Source organism: Pelodiscus sinensis, chromosome 12 (genome assembly GCF_049634645.1).
Source record: "Pelodiscus sinensis isolate JC-2024 chromosome 12, ASM4963464v1, whole genome shotgun sequence".
Lineage (NCBI taxonomy): Eukaryota > Metazoa > Chordata > Testudines > Trionychidae > Pelodiscus > Pelodiscus sinensis.
Window position 1 is genome coordinate 34,008,773 of NC_134722.1, and position 16,555 is coordinate 34,025,327.

General features: G+C 42.8%; 1 protein-coding gene across 3 annotated transcripts in view; it reads right to left on the bottom strand.

The window, feature by feature from the left end:
- RPGRIP1L (RPGRIP1 like) overlaps nt 1-16,555 on the bottom strand; it is a 171,832-nt gene that overhangs the window by 20,513 nt on the left and 134,764 nt on the right. For all 3 annotated transcript variants that reach the window (XM_075940280.1, XM_075940279.1, XM_075940284.1), the window contains one exon: nt 7,068-7,251. In XM_075940280.1, coding sequence (XP_075796395.1) covers nt 7,068-7,251 — 184 coding nt within the window. The remainder of the gene's footprint in view (nt 1-7,067; nt 7,252-16,555) is intronic.

Here is a 16,555-nt window from a genome sequence, read left to right on the forward strand (position 1 = left end):
ACACACACTAATCTAATTAGGGGAGTATGAGATGGAGTAAAGCTATAGTGCGCGTGTGCGCGCACACACACACACACTTCATTACTATTAGATTACTGGCCTTCTCATGGACATTATCAAACAGAAAATGTATTAGAATTTTTCTATTACACGGAAAGCTACTATTAAGTAGAAATTAGATGATAGGTTATCAAAGTAAAACACTAGTGAGAATAAGGCAACTATACTGGAAATGTGCTGCAAATTAGAACATTATACCAATTAAGACAAAAGCATTTTTAAAGACGTATTTGCTATGATATTCTAAGTTATGAAAACAGTTACATATATAAACAGAAAATGAAAAACCAGAATTGTTATATCCCAAGTTTCAATTTGTAAAGCTAAAAACATAATTATATTTTTGCCAACCCCGATCATTCAAACATCACAAGTCAGGTCCCCAAAAATCATAAATGACTTAGGCCTGGTCTATACTAGAAGTCTAGGTTGAAATTAGCAGCATTAGGTCACATTTCTAAACAATTAGTTCACACCAAGCCCATTCCGTCGACTTTAAGGGCAGATAAAGTAGATTTCGGTACTCCTGCTTTGCAAGAAATAATGCTAAATTTGACCCTGCTTGGTCAACTTTCCAGTAGTGCAGACTCAATGCTGTGAAAGTCGAAGTTCTTGGTCTCTGGGAGGTGTCCAAAATGCCCTATAGCAGTGGTCCCCAACCATTTGGGGTTGCCGGGCGCTAGGGGGCGTGGCCGTTTGCCCGCCGGGCGCCCGGGGGGCGGGGCCCCCCCGAGCGGGGCCCCCCCCACAGCCGCATTCCCGGGGCGGCGCTGGCGCTCTCTCACCCCCTCTCCCAAGCGCCGCGCGCCCGGGGCCGGCGCTCTCCCAAGTGCTGCGCGCCCGGGGCCGGCGCTAGCACTCTCCCCTCCCTCCCCCATGCGCCGCGGGGGGGTCAATCCGCGGCGCCCCCGGGGCCGGCACTCACCATGCGCCACGCGCCCGGGGCCGGCTCCGGCTCCGGCACCGCGCATGCGCCACATGCCCGGGGCCAGGCCAGCCCTGAGCACTTGGCGGGCGCAGACAAATGCCCCCGCGGGCGCCATGGCGCCCGCGGGCACCGTGTTGGGGACCATGGCCTTATAGTGACTACTCTGGCAAGAACATTCAACTCTACTGCTCTCCAGATGAGCAAAAAAAGCCCTAGGAAAATCTGAATTTCATTTCCTGTGTGGCCAGAGTGGTGAGCAGACCTCAGAGCAGGCTGCATACCTGACCATAAATTCCTAGGATCACAGATGAACATGAAGGTGCAGGAGACTATGGATCTCACTGCTGTGTGAGGAGAGGAATTTGTTCTTACAGATATATGTACCAGCAAGAGGAACACAGATATCTATGCCAAGATTGGAAAGGAGAAGGAGGAGAAATGATACTCCAGAGATGCCCAGCAGTGCCATGTAAAAATAAAGGAGCTGAGGCAGTCATACCAGAAGACAAAAGAAGCAAACAGATGGTCTAGATCTCACTGCAAACATGTCGCTTCTATGAACAGCTGCATGTGATCCTAGGAGGAGGGGACCTGGCCAGCTTTCCTAACCAGTCTGTGGATTCTTCCCAAGACACTCCTCTGGCAGTAGTGCAGAGGACAGCTTGGACGAAAAAGAGAAGGAGAATGTTTAGCAAGAATGCAGGGTAACTAATGTTATTGACAGCCAGGATTTTTTCATAAATTTGGAGGCAATTCCCTCCTCCCAGGACATCTTGCAGATGGCCACTGATCCTGAGGAGGGCACTTCTGCTGAGTTCACTTTTTTTTAATCATGCTACAAGTGGGTTAAGGGAATCAGGTGTGATCGGTAGCAGCCACTGTGCCTACACAGTGGTGCATCTCGGGAACAGCTTGTTAACATGTCTGGAGATAGAGTGGGAATCCTCCCTGTGCATCTCCATGAAGCTCTTACAAAGGAACTCTTTAATCCACTCACAAGGCTTCTGGGGAGGCTTGCCTTATTCTGTCCTCCACGTAAGGACACCTTTCCACACCAAGCCAGCAGTAAGTGGTATGGCATCATTGCAGCACAAAGCACTGCAGCATAAGGTCCAGGGTTCTGGCCACAATCAGTCAGCATCTGCTCCCTATGGCTATGTCTAGACTGCAAGCCTCTTTCGAAAGAAAGCGTCTAGACTGCACGTTGAACTTTCGAAAAAGCGGCTTGCTTTTTCGAAAGAAAGCATCCAGTGAGTCTGGATGCTCTCTTTCGAAGAAGCCCTATTTACATTGAAGAACGCCTTCTTTCGAAAGAGGAACTTTCGAAAGAAGGCGTTCTTCCTCGTGAAATGAGGTTTACCGCCATCGAAAGAAAAGCCGCGTTCTTTCGATTTAATTTTGAAAGAACGCAGCTTGAATCTGGACGCAGGGGAAGTTTTTTCGGAAAAAGGCTACTTTTCCCGAAAAACCCCCTGAGTCTGGACACAGCCTATCACTCTGTGTGATTTGGAGAAGACTAATATCTGATATGGCAACCTGGATGAAACAGGGGAAGCTATTAGCTGATGCCTTCGCAGTAAACATCTGTTTGCTCATCCCCAAGGAGGCATGGCTTGAGATCCAACCCTGCCTGCTGCCATGCCCAGACTGCTTCCCCGCACCTATCCAGCTGCACTCTCCTGGCAAATGGTATGCTGAACACATGTGTGTTGTGTGACCCCCTGCCTTGCTGCCATGCCTGGACCCCTCTCCTCCTCATGGTCCTGTGGGAAGAGAAAGTTGCACTCTCCCAGTAAACAAGGGTGCTGAACACATCGGCAACATGTGAGCCCCTATCCTGCCTCCATATCTAGACCCCCTTCTGCCTGCAAGCTCGAGCCCTGGCCTGTCCCCTACTATGCCTGCCACCAAACTGAATCCAGCTGCTTAACTAAGAACTCTGTGGTATACCTGCTGCATAGTATCTTTAGACAGACTTTCTTTTTTTGCTTACAGATTAGGTTTTATGCTCTACCAAGTGTTTCCTGTAATGTCTGCCCTTCACTTTTTGTTGCAGCTGGAACAGCAGCGACCATGCTGCACACTCCTCCAGGTCTACCAGCTATCCTGCTGGCACAAATACGCAGGTGAAAATAGAGTAGGAATGACATGTTCAAGGAGCAAATGCAATTCAGCCCACTTGGACTGGGAGTGTTAGTGGGGGAATACTCTGCTGCTGGAGATGAGAACAGAGTGTGAGCACAGGAGAGCATGCAGGGAGCTGAAAGTAAAGAACCAGAGAGAATCCTGAAGTCCATGTGATGAACCGAATGGCAGCCTTCCAGGCCAGCTTCAGGCACTCTCTCCAGCCCTCACTGAGTTCTATCACTTCCTCTCCCAGAGGCCTAGAATGTGGGAATGGGGGAAGTAGAAAGTCAAGGGCAGCCTCACACTCAACCTCCAGAGCAAAAAGCTGTCCTCACAATTATGAGTTCCCACCATGAGCTCCTTTTCTTTTCTCCCTGCTGTGTTCTCTAAAAAGGGATGATTTCTGAACAGTCTCTTTATTGCTTGTGTTGAAGGGGGAGGCGAGGTTTACAGGCAAGCACAATGAATGCAGGAGCACCTCTTTGAGAGAATCATGCGTGACTCTCAAGTCTGGCCATTCATAAAACTGTCTTTCAAAGCATTTCTGATTTTCAGTGTCACTTGCTGTGCGCTTTTCTTATAAATCTGTATCTGGCTGCTCAGAATCACTGGCTATGCACTGTGCCTCGGCATTCCACTCTGGTGGGTACATTTCTCCCTTGCTCTCACAATTATGGAGTACACAGCAGGCTGCCACCACAATGGGAGTATTGTGTTCCCTGAGGTCTAACCTATTCAGTAGATTGCGGAACCTTCCATTAACACCCAAAAGCACATTCTACCACCATTCTGCACTTGCTCAGCCTGTAGTTGACTGTTCCTTACTACAGTCTAGATTACCTGTGTATGGCTTCATGAGCCATGAGGGCAAGGGAGGGGCTGGGTCGCCAAAGATTACTATTGACATTTCAATGCCTCCAACTGTAATTTTTCATTCTTGGAAATAATGTTCCAGTTTGCAGTTTCTGAAGAGGCAGGATTTCCTATAGATGTGCGCATCATGCACCTTTCCCAACCATTCTACACTGATTTAGGTGAAATAGCCCTTGTGATCCACCAGTGCCTGCAGCATGATCAGAAGTACCTCTTCCAGTTTACGTACTCCTTGGCAAGATGGTTGGTTACCAAGATAGGGAAGTGCGTACTGTCTCTCGCCTCACCACAGTTAGTGAATCCCATTGCAGCAAACCCCTACACAGTGTCCACCATGTTTCCAAGACTCACTATTCTCCACAGCAGATGGGTATTGATTGCTTGCATCACAATGGCTCCCACTGTTGATTTCTCCACTCTGAATTGATTCCCAACTGACCAGTGGCTATCTGGCACTGCAAGCTTCCACAGTCAAAGTGGGTCTCATTCTCGTATCTTTGTGCTTCAGGGTAGGGAAAGCAATTCAAAAAACTTTCCTGAAAGTGGCCTTGTGCATGCAAAAGTTTTGCACCCATTGCTGATCAATCCACAGCTGTATCACTATGCACTCCCACAAGCCTGTGCTTGCATGAATAATCAGCGGAAAAAAGTGTGCCAAGAGACTGCTTGCCATTACTTTCAAGCAGGAGAGGAGGGAGGGAGGAAACAAGTGCATCAAGGGACACTGACAGCATGTAGTCAGAACCATCTGCTGCACACTTTCAGTCCCAGCATGCACTGGAAAATGCAAAGGGGTGCAGGAACTGTGGGATAGCTACCTACAAGTGCATCGCTCAAAAAGTTGATGGTAGCCACCCTATTGGGGATACACTACTTTGAACTTCACCAAATACTTGCACAAAATGGGGACGTGAACCTTCGACTTTACAAAACGGGGTGCTAAAAAGCCAACCTTAATACATTCAGTCTTATCTTGTAGTACAAGACATGGCCTTAAAAATAATGAGATTAAAAAAAAAAATTCTGGTTTCTGGGCTTGTAGGGTTCTGCAATCATAAGTAGGGTTGCGTGATGGTTTTAACAAAAATACCGGACACACTTAACATTCTATCACAATCTACATTACATCTTATTTAGAAAATACCGGACATTTATATTTTCTCATTTATATTTTCTCAATTTGTTTCCCGAACAGAAAGCTCAAATAGTGGACTGTCCAGTTCAAAACCGAACACTTGGCAACCCTAATCATAAGCACTAGAAAGTTTTAAAAAGGTTTTAAGTGAAAGCTGAGATTCTCAATAACCACATGACTTCAGACCTGGTATCTTAAGAAAAAATACCAAACATTGACATTCACCAAAAGTTATCAGAAATCGTGAGATTAATATAATACAGATTGTCAGTACAGTTAATAATCTTTTTATATATGTCACCAAATGATTTGTTTTTTCCTATCTCTAAAGCACCATTGTGATTCAGCTCCTGGTCCCACTGAAGTCAAAAGGAGTCCTGACAGTCACATAAAGGAGGCCAGGATTTCACCCAATGTGTCTATTTCTTTCTTGATTTGATATCTTAGTTTAACAGCTCAAATTTACTAAATCAGCACTTCTAACAATAGCATAGGCCGGGTATATTAAGGGCCTCAATGTGCTTTAGGGATTATAGTACATAAGAACACTCATTCTTATATATGCTAATAAAGGCCATTGTATATTAGTTATACACAGATTATATATTTTGGTTTAAAAAAAAAGTTACCTTTAAACTGAAATTAGATACCTTCTCAGTTTGCCAGAACTATCACATTAGTTGACCTCTTCCTATATAGTTAAGGTAAAGAAGATCTCAAGTACTCAAATTCAGATCACATCATATTTCTGAAGCTTAAATTGAGTAATAAGATATGAATAGACTTTTGTAGTTAAGTAGAAAAAATTCAGCATGTACACAAAGTTTCAAGATTAAAATAATATTAAGTCACTGAGAATTCAAAGTCCCATCATGAAAATATTAGCAGCCTTTACTACAACAGTAATGTGGATGCTACCTATAAAAATTATGTTGAACAAGTCACAAATCATACAAATTGAACCTCTGTGGTCTGGGATTCTCTGATCCGGAAACACCCATGTTCTGACAGGACCATGGAGATTGCAGGATCAGAGTGCCCCAGGGAGAGAAGCCAGGAGCCAAGTGTTGGGGCTGGCAATAGACTCAGCCCTGGGGCAGGAAGCTGGCAGCATGGAGCCCAGTGGCTGAGGCTGGACCCGGACCCGACAGAGCAGCCTGGCTGTGAGCACAGAGCCCACCCTGACAGTGCTGTCCAGCCTGGGGCATGGAGCCCACCAGTGTCTGGGGCCGGCAGTGCAGCCCAGAGGAGGTAGGTGCCAGCATGGAGCCCGGAGGGGAGTGCAGCCCTCTGCTCATGGACCCCGGAAGAGCCCGGAGTCCATTAGCAGAGGAGCTAGAATTGGTTTTCTCTGGTCCAGAAAAATTGTTTGGGACTGGTTCCCAGGTGCCAGACCAAGAAGGTCCAACCAGTATATTGGAACACAAAGAGAGAAAATATTGTGAGGTAAACAACAATGCTAATCACAGATGGGTAACTTTCTGTTTGACAACTAGATCATGCTTAAAACATGTTTAGATATTGGAATTCTATGGATTAATCACATCATGGGTGGCTTTTCCTCTTTTGTACTATGATAATTAAACCCTATTTAAAATATGGTAACAAAATAAGATAATTTAGTCTCTGATATTTTATAGCTAATTACATTTTCAATAAATTAAATTGTTTACATTTTAAGAGACACACTCTCAGCAGACGTAAATTGCCATAGCTTCATTGATTTGAAAGCAGCTATTAGAATCTGCATCAGCAGAAATTAACCCCTTTATTTCTTATGTGGTCTCTGTGCTATTTTCTACAAGAATTTTTAGAAATGGCAGATACAACTGGAATATCCACCAACCTTACTGTAATCAAGAGAGTAAAGGAATCAGAATTTATTAAATAGCTTTTGTAGTTTAATTGAAGACATGAGGCTGTTCATAAATATATCATACTTACCATTACAATAATTATAGTGAACCCACTGTCCATTTTTGGGTTTGGGAAGTGAGTGTGGAGTCTCTTCTGCAGGAAAACTGTATAATCTGCATTCTACGAACAGTTGCTGTATTGTTTCATCCATTATAACTCGGGAATCAGTGAGACTCAGCGATATAATCTCAATCCGAATTTTTTCTGCTGACTGTTTTAAAAACAAAAAAACCACAAACACACGATATTTTTTATAATGTCAACTTGAACAAACGTTTACATCACTGGGATGTTTGGTACAATAAAACATGATTCCTTTATGATGACAGAGATACAATGAGGTTCTATTGACTGCTCTACACCTTTAAGCAGGAAAGTGTGTATGCAGTAATTTGGGTGGCTGACCAAATGCAGGGAACAGTGCTTTATGTCAGGGAGCACAGGGCGATGAAAACTGATGCAAAAGGGTCAGTGTGGTTGCTGACTCATTCTCTAGGAACATGAAGTTTAAAAGGGGGCAGTTCTGAGCCCAAAGCTTCCCTTTAACTTTGTTCCTGCCTGGCACGAAGGGCGGTACCCTATATTTCACAAGTCATTATTTAACATAAGGTGGAGGTCCAGTGCAGGTATTCCAAAGGAGAAGTATACAAGTGACTGGATAATATTTGGAAAATGACTTAAAAAGAGGTTCAGGGGGTAGCTGAGTTAGTCTGTTACAGAAAAAAACAACAAATGGTCTGGTAGCACTTTAGACTAACGAAACATGTAGATGGTAACAGGTAGCTTTCGTGGGCACAGCCCACTTCTTCAGATGACCGGAGTTATGAGTTGGGGATATAAAAACTCAAAATAAACAGGAGAAGGGAATGGGAGTGGGGAGAGAAAGAAAAAGGGAGGAGACCTATTTGGAAGTCCCAGACATCAAATAATAATAAAGTTATGGCCTGACTGAACTCCTGTCAAATACCTCCTGTCCTCCTCCTGGCATAGCTCGAGTGTGTCCCAGTGTTTGCAGTTAACAGTGTCTTTGCAATATATGCCTCTTTATATTTGAGTCTGAAAATACTTCCACAGTAGTCATACAGAGGTGGTGTAGTAAGAAAGACCCACTTGGGTAGTCCCCAACTTTGGATGGGTGGCGATGGACAGCAAGATTAAGCTCTAGAGCCCCAACCCAACTCTCTGATTGCAGTGCAATGTGAAGCAGGCCCAGGGTAAGCCCTGGTGCTCTACTCCACTCGCTTGCTGGACAGAGTGGAGCAGGGTAAACCCCAGCCCTGCTTCCTAGCTGGAGTACCAGGTAGACAGATGGGAGGTGGTTGGGCATGAATTCAAACTCGTCGGGACATGGCCCAACCGTGGCTATGCTCCTGATACATTTATCTTTCAGTAACTCATCCAAAAGTCTCAACAATATTATAGATCAAACTTTTCCAACTGGATGCCCATCAGTTCACTATATGCCTAGTGAAGACTGCATTGCTACCAAACTGGAGCTGATATAAAACATAAGATACCACATGAAATAATACGGTACTTACAGATGACAGAATTTCACATTTAACTCACCTGCTCTAGTTAAGTTAAATAAATGTTTAAATTGATATTCTGATAGTACATTTAAGAATTCTAAATTCTTTTTACTTTTATTTTTGTCTTAATTATGACACTCATATATTTTATATTTGAAACTGTTGCTTTGCACTCCTTTGCCATTTTTGTAATCATGGCAGGCTTTTGTATATATTTGTTTTGTTAACTATATAATGTACTGTACCTGACTATGGAGAGTTTAAATGTTAAACATTATGGGAGGAGGGGGGAAAGTCACAAACATTTCTTTGAACAACTCCATTATTTCAAAAAAAGAGAAGCCACTATGATTTCAAAATTACATTACACAGATGAACATTCAAAGGATGAGATTCTGTTCTTCAAAGAGCAAACAGAACTCTCAGTTCACATCTGATTTCTTGCCTTTTTTAAATTAAATTTAATTATCTGATTAATGACTATTTCTCCTATATGGAATTTGTAGACTTCTGGTTCTAAATTCAGATCACGTGAAGTAACAATTATAACATTCAAAAATGAAGCATGTTTAGAAAAATCAGTTTTCTAGACTTCAATGTAAGAATAGCAAATTCACCCATATCATGGTGGTTGCTGATGTATTTCAAAAGTGTAGTATATAATTAATCACATTGAAAAGCACGAGTATCCTATTGTAAAGATACCCTTCATAAAGAAAAATTTTCATTGCTGTCAAGCCCCTTCAATATTTGATGAAGTAATTTTACCCCCTCCTTCAAAAGACATTTTCTTTTATTATGTATCCTAAGACACTTTAACTAAAAACCCAAATCTGAATATTTCAATAAGGTTGTTTTATTATTCAGTAGATTCATGGAAATTTTACTAGGATGACAGAGAAAATTCCACACCATTCTGTCTCCACTAATACAGGTACATGGCTTCAGCTGGCAATATTACTAGGATTAGCATAGTATGATGAAATATTTAAAGGAATTTTTTTTCTAAAACCTAATAAATCAAATGACTGCCAAATGTCATTAAAGTGATGGTCTTTGACTTGAATATGCTTTTCATATTCAAATGTGAAAAGAAAGAGATGAAAGCCTAGAAAGGTTACTCGGTTTCAACTAATAACCTCGAGCACTTTACATTCACATGCATAAAAAATGAAATTGGCTCTATTGTCTAATTTTACTCCAGAAACAACTCTTTTCTTTTTTGCATTGAACAGATATATCAGCAGATGCATTTAAAATGATATTTTGAGGGGTTCTCCCCCACAAAAGTATTTAACAGTTATGTCAAACTAGTTTGTACACATACAAGTGAAATCCAAATATAATATATTGTATTAGCAAGTCTTTTTAAATAACTTAACATTTTGTTTGACATAGTTAGCATTTGTAATAATATGCTACAGGGAAAAACATTTATATTAGTTTCTATTTGCAGACAGAAGAAAGGAAAATCCACCTATAAATCTATGTACTGCTTTCTAATTTTTAAGATGGCAAATTATTAATTTTCATTGTTACAAAATAAAAAAATAAATGAATTGGTTTACACTTCAACAGCTAATATTTACTTCATATTTCACTGCTAGTATAAAAACCACACAGTTAATAAAAAATAAAAATGAATATAAATGTCACAACTAATATCAGCTATGACTAAAGTTTTAAACTACAGTTCTTGGTACTATGCTGCAGGACATTATATACTTATACTTTTCTTTTCCCCTAAATGTTAGATTTTTCTTTATTCTTGACAGCCAACCTATTAGCCCTAATTACTGTGAAAAATAACTCATTTATCATGCCCATTTATTTCCCTTCAAATAATTTTCCTTTGATGGAAATTATCGTTTTGTTGTTGATGTAATAAAACAAAATTCAAGAAATGTTTCAATGGATTATATGGGTTGTTGCAGTAATGACAGAACAATTTGTGTAACTGATAGATTGTTATTAAACCAATGAAACATTTAATTTCAGGATTTTGGCTTACATTAGTTAGTGTGTGGTATTAGTGTTAGCATGTAGTTCAGTTAAATGTTGCTTCTAATTGTATATAGGAATATCTTTATTACATGTAGACACCTAAGAATGAAACCATATTGTCATTAGTCTGTGATCAAGTTTAATGTCTCTCTGGAGAGATCTTTGTTATATTTTTGTTATGTTTTGTTGAAAATCCTCATCAGACTTCATTCCAGCATAATTGGATACAATTATAGAAATTTATATTATAGTTCCATTTAATATTATTGGGAGATTTGGGCTTCAGTTCTCTTACGCTTCAAGGGGAAAAAAAAAATCACAGGGCAAATCCTAAGCACTTCTAAATCGGCATTGCTTCATTGACTTCAACTAGAAATACACCAATTGTCACCAGCTGAAGGTTTGGCCCCACGAGGCTAATGGACTTAGAAGACTCTCTGAACTCCCCCAGTGTACTTAGGATTGTGTACGTACTACAGGTTGAGCCTCTTAAATCTGGGACTCTCTGGTCCAGCAACATCTGTGGTCCGGCAGCTCCAACACCCAGGAATGCGAACCAGTCAGGGAATCCAGCAGAAGGGAGCCCCACCATGGGACCGGTGAGCCCTGTCCCCGGAGAGCCCCAAACAGGTGAGGCAGCAGCAAGACCTAATGTGCCCTGTCTCTGCAGAGCCCTGTCCTGGGGCAACAGTAGTGGGGCAGCTGTGGAGCCCCGTCTCAGGGAAGTCCCAGGTGGACGCAACAGCAGCTGCAAAGCCCTGTCCTGAGAACCCCCAGTGAGGTGGAGCCTAGTCTCTGGGAAGCCCCGGGCAGGACAGAAATGGGGCAGTCACAGAGCCCTGTCCCCGGGAAGCCCCAGACAGGTGGAACAGAAGCAGGGCCACGGTGCCTGGGGAGCTCCATCCCCAGAGAGTCCCAGCTGTCTACTGGCAACATATCGGAATTCAAGCCCTATAGCAGCAGAGCTGATGCCCAGTGGCACTGGGGCCGGAGCAGAGCCAGCTGGAGGCAGAGACAGTATCCTGATAGGCCGGTGGTAGGGGGTTCTCCCCATATCCTGCAAAGTCCCTCATTCGGAACTGGTCAGGTCCTGAGGGTGCCAGACCAGGGAGGTCCAACCTGTACTTCTCTTTCAGGAAGGTTTAAGTAATATGCTGAATACTCCTATATCAGAAGTGTAGAGTAGCAACATTTATTTCTTGGCTTTTTCATTTAATTTGTGTTGTCTGAGCAGGGATGGCTTCTGTAACAACTAGTACATTATATTCTACTGTTGCTTTAAAGAACCAGAGTGAAATCCTGACCCCAGTGAAATCAATGGGAAAACTCCAAACGGCCAAGATTTCACTCTCAGAATCAACAGTTTTAGGTAGTAACCTGGTTGGACATTTCTGGCCATTCTCATTGTCTGCACATGCCAGAAGAAAGATAGGAAGTTATAGATGCGGCTTAATAAGGGCATAAATGTATTCACTTATAATATATAAGAGAAACTGACAAACAATTGTACAGCACACGAAGGAGAGGAATCCATTTTCCACTATCCATATGTAGAACTCCAAATCTCTTAGATCCTTTAACAGGGGCCAGAAAAAGGAGGGAGGAGAATCGGCTCCCTGCTGATGAGACAGAGATGTTTCCACTTATTTGACTCTTAAGTGATACTTCCCTTTGAATCATTTTATTAAATAACCATATCTCTTCCATATTAAGTACCCACACTGAACATCTTCCACAAATTTTGTGTGTGAAGTTGTGACATTATAACCGAACCCCCAAGTCTACTGCAGACTAGCTATGGGGAAGGAAAAAAACACCACCTTCATTGGCCGATATGGCAGTGAGAGGAATAATTCCTTCTCAGCCCCTTAAGGAAATGGGCAACTAACCTAATATCCACAGCATACTCAACTGTTTCAAACATAGGCATGTGAGCTAACACTATTAGCAGTATTTCAGCACTCTTACCAATTTTTTGCTTATGGAAGGGACCTACTATGGGTTTTCTATTGTTTTGCTTTTTTATCTAGGGATAAATTGTAAATAAATTAGGTAATGTCAATTTCATTATCAAGAATTCTGTTTTGCATATTACAGCCTTATAGAGGAGAATCTTGCATTTTTTCCCTATTTTTTTAAATGTAAATTTTCAAGAAGTGCTACAGATCAAGACAACAGTCAAATGGCTTTTTGCTAGCTCAATATTAGATCAGAAACTGGAGACAGATGTTATTAAGAACTGAATAATTAAACAATGCTGATCAGAACAGTAACTGTTATATGTCATTTTTTAAAAAATGGTTTCCCAATAATTATTTTTAGCCTATAAGAAAACAGCAACTCTCAAATTTCAGCTCAGCCTATACTCATATTTTGGGCGGTAACATACTTTAGCAACAAAAATATAGCAATGTGCCAAAATTTCTCCCTCTACCACTTCTGTTGTTGTTAAAAAACTATTTTAAGCTCACATGACTATTTTCTTATCCAAGACATCTGAATTAGTTGTGAGGGGAAGATTTCATGACATACCTGTTCACCAACTGTGAATGGCAACATTTATGAATACTGGGAGTTGCGGCTCCTCGCTCCCCGTGGTGAACCCAAACTCACTACAGGAGCCACGGGAGACTCAGTGCAGCTGCCGGGTGCCTCAGGGAATTCACGGCAGCTGTCGGGAGCCATGCTGTTGGGAGGCATGCAGTGAGTTCCCTGTGGCTCCTAGCCCCCCCATGCCAGCCCAAGAGACCAGAAAATGCATGGAACCACGAATAGCAATTCTGCAAATTGCGGGGGTCTCTTCTATTTTCTAACTGCTTTATTTAGTAGAATTACGTTATTCTGGAAAGATGATTTCTTCATAAATTCATACAGCTTACTATTCACAGTCCATTAGTTTTTAGATGCTTAGTGGTGATGTTTTTTATTAAGGGGGGGATATTTCATTATTTTACAAGATTCAGAAATAACATACCACTTGTTAATCTGATTTGTTTTTAAAAGGCTAATTCCATATTTAATTATTTTCAATCTTCTGGCAGCTGGTCAGTTCTCCATAATTTTTCAAAAATAGCTGTCAGTGGTTCAGTAAGTTAACATTATTTTTTTTAAAAAATTCTGATATGCATTGCCCTTCAATTTCTTGACATTCACCTTCTTGAAACCTAACACCCTTTTACTGCTGTGCACTTTATTCCCCTTCCTTGCTATGGGGCATTCAAGAAATTTTTGGGCACTGATTTCTTATCTGTTTAACTGGGGTCCATCTAATCTTTATCAGAGTAGGTCATTAAGAAGGTTGTTAACCACATGGAATCTTCACACTTCTTACATCCTATCAATTTGGCTTTATTTCTTTTTTTGATCTTACTGATAACAATGACCTCTTAATGACAGAATATGGTCAGAGGTTAACTCGTGATCCCTTAAATGCATCATCAGCCTTTGAAAACATTGACCATGACATTTCAATGGCTTGCTGTCAGAACTTCAGTGGGATAGATGGGACTGGTTGAAGGATTCAATTTCTTCCTTCACTATGCATGACAGTATGGTGTTCTTATTTTTCCAAGGTGACTGAAACTGGACTTTGATGAGAGCATGCTGGTTGAAGTCAAATCCTGGCAAAATAGAGTTATTACTACACATGGAAAGAAGATAAGGACTTTCTGAGACAAAGTACAAGCACCAGCCTCACATGACATTTACATAAGCCAAGATTTTAAAAATTAGTTATCTAAAATCAAACTCCTAAATCTATATTTAGACACCTACATAAGTAGCCAGATTTTAAAAAGTACCGAATACCTAGCAATCCTCAGTGAAGTCACAGCTGAAGCAAACACTGTCATAGTTCCTGGAATGGAATGGAAGGATAAGGGGGCAACAGAAGGCAGCCATGACTGGAACATTGACTGTAATGGTCCAGATCTTTAGCTAGTGTAAACTAGCACAAATTAAGGATGTTAAGAAATGGGTAATTCATTAATTAATAGTGTAGTCGACACAATTTTTATCAACTACATGATTAGTGAATAAGCAAAGGCTTGCTCAGTCCTGGCTGACGCTGGGTCCAGGAGCTACCTCCCTGTGGCTCTGCAGTTTAAATGTAATAAGAGCCGGGTATGCAGGCAACCTGACTCTTACTACATTGAAAATGCAGCGTCGCAGCAGGGGTAGCTCCCAGATCCTGCACAAGCCTGGACTGAGCCAGGCTTGCTCAGTCCCACCTTGTGCTGGGTCCAACAGCCCCTGTCCCAGATTGCTGCTGAGATCCCCTGTGGACAGAGGCTGCTGCCGAAGGCACGCCACAGGCAGAGGCTGCTACATAGCAGCCTCCCACCACCCCCATGCTGCTGCCGCTAACGGCGGGGGCAGAGGAGACAGGTGGCAAGGTGGAGACAGTGCTGGGGAGAACCAGCTTTAAGCTAGCTCCCCCCAGCACAAGTTCCTGCTCCCTCCTCTCCTTGCTGCCTCTGTATCAGAGGCAGAAAAAGTGAACGGGGGAGGGAGGGGAGAGAAATGAGGCTTACTGAGTCGTCGACTACTCGCTTACATCCCCAGCACAGATCCACCGACACAGGGAGCTATACTAATTTACACTAGATGAGGACATGGAACAATACACCAGATTTTCAGGCCTCAGCCTTCACTTTAGGGTTGCCAACTTTCATGCTGTAAATAAGCAACCCTGACTTTCAAAATAAACAGAAATGAAAACAAAGTCCATTTCAAAATATGTCTGAAAATAAGTAACCTTAAAAAACCCTCAATCTATGTGACCTGTTCCCTTGGGGTGCATTTCATGCACTCACTGCGCCACCTTGAAAGCTATCCTGCCCCCAGTACCCTTTTATCCTTCACCCTACCTGCCTCTCCATACCCTGTGCCCAGAGTACCTCTCCTCACCCTTCATGTCTTTGGATCTCCCTCTACCCTCCCATGCCTGCCTCTTAGCCCTTAGTACCTCCTCACGCTCTGCACCTCCCCATACTCCTTGTGCCAGCTCTTACCCTTAACACTATGTGTCTCCCCATGCCCGTGCTGTCCCATGGGGTGCCCTGGAGCTGCTCTGCCGCATCGCACATAAAGGAAGCTCAGACAGGAGGAAGGAACCAGTCTAGACTGGAACTTTCAAGTCCATGTGTGTAGTTGCACACTCTGCTGCCACCAGGGACATGAACATGGGACCATCACCATCTTCCCCCATCTTGCACAGCACCCGTAACACTCATAGGATCTTTTCTTCTCCTCTCCCACCCCGTGTAGCATCCAGGCTCAGGGCTTTTTCTCCTACTCTTCAGATTTTTTTTTTAAATGGGGAGTGGTGCTGTCCTGTCAAATGGGAGGAGGGTGAGCAGAATCTCAGACTCAGGAGATGAGTGAATCACAGAATCATAGACTCATAGAACTGGAAGAGACCTCAGAAGGTCATCAAGTCCAGCCCCCTTTTCTAGGCAGGACCAATTCCAACTAAATCAACCCAGCCAGGGCTCTGTCAAGCCGAGACTTAAACACCTCTAGGGATGGAGACTCCACTACTTCCCTAGGTAACCCATTCCAGTGCTTCACCACCCTCCTAGTGAAATAGTTTTTCCTAATATCCAACCTGGACCTCTCCCACCACAACTTGAGACCATTGCTCCTTGTTCTGCCATCTGTCACTACTGGGAACAGCCTCTCTCCATCCTCTTTGGAACCTCCCTTCAGGAAGTTGAAGGCTGCTATCAAATCCCCCCTCACTCTTCGCTTCTGCAGACTAAACAGACCCAACTCCCTCAGCCTCTCATCATAAGTCATATGCTCCAGCCCCCTAATCATTTTGGTTGTCCTCCGCTGGACCCTCTCTAATGCGTCCACATCCTTTTTGTAGTGGGGGGCCCAGAACTAGACACAATACTCCAGATGCGGCCTCACCAAAGCCGAATAAAGGGGAATGACGACATCTCTGGATCTGCTGGCAATGCTCCTCTTAATGCA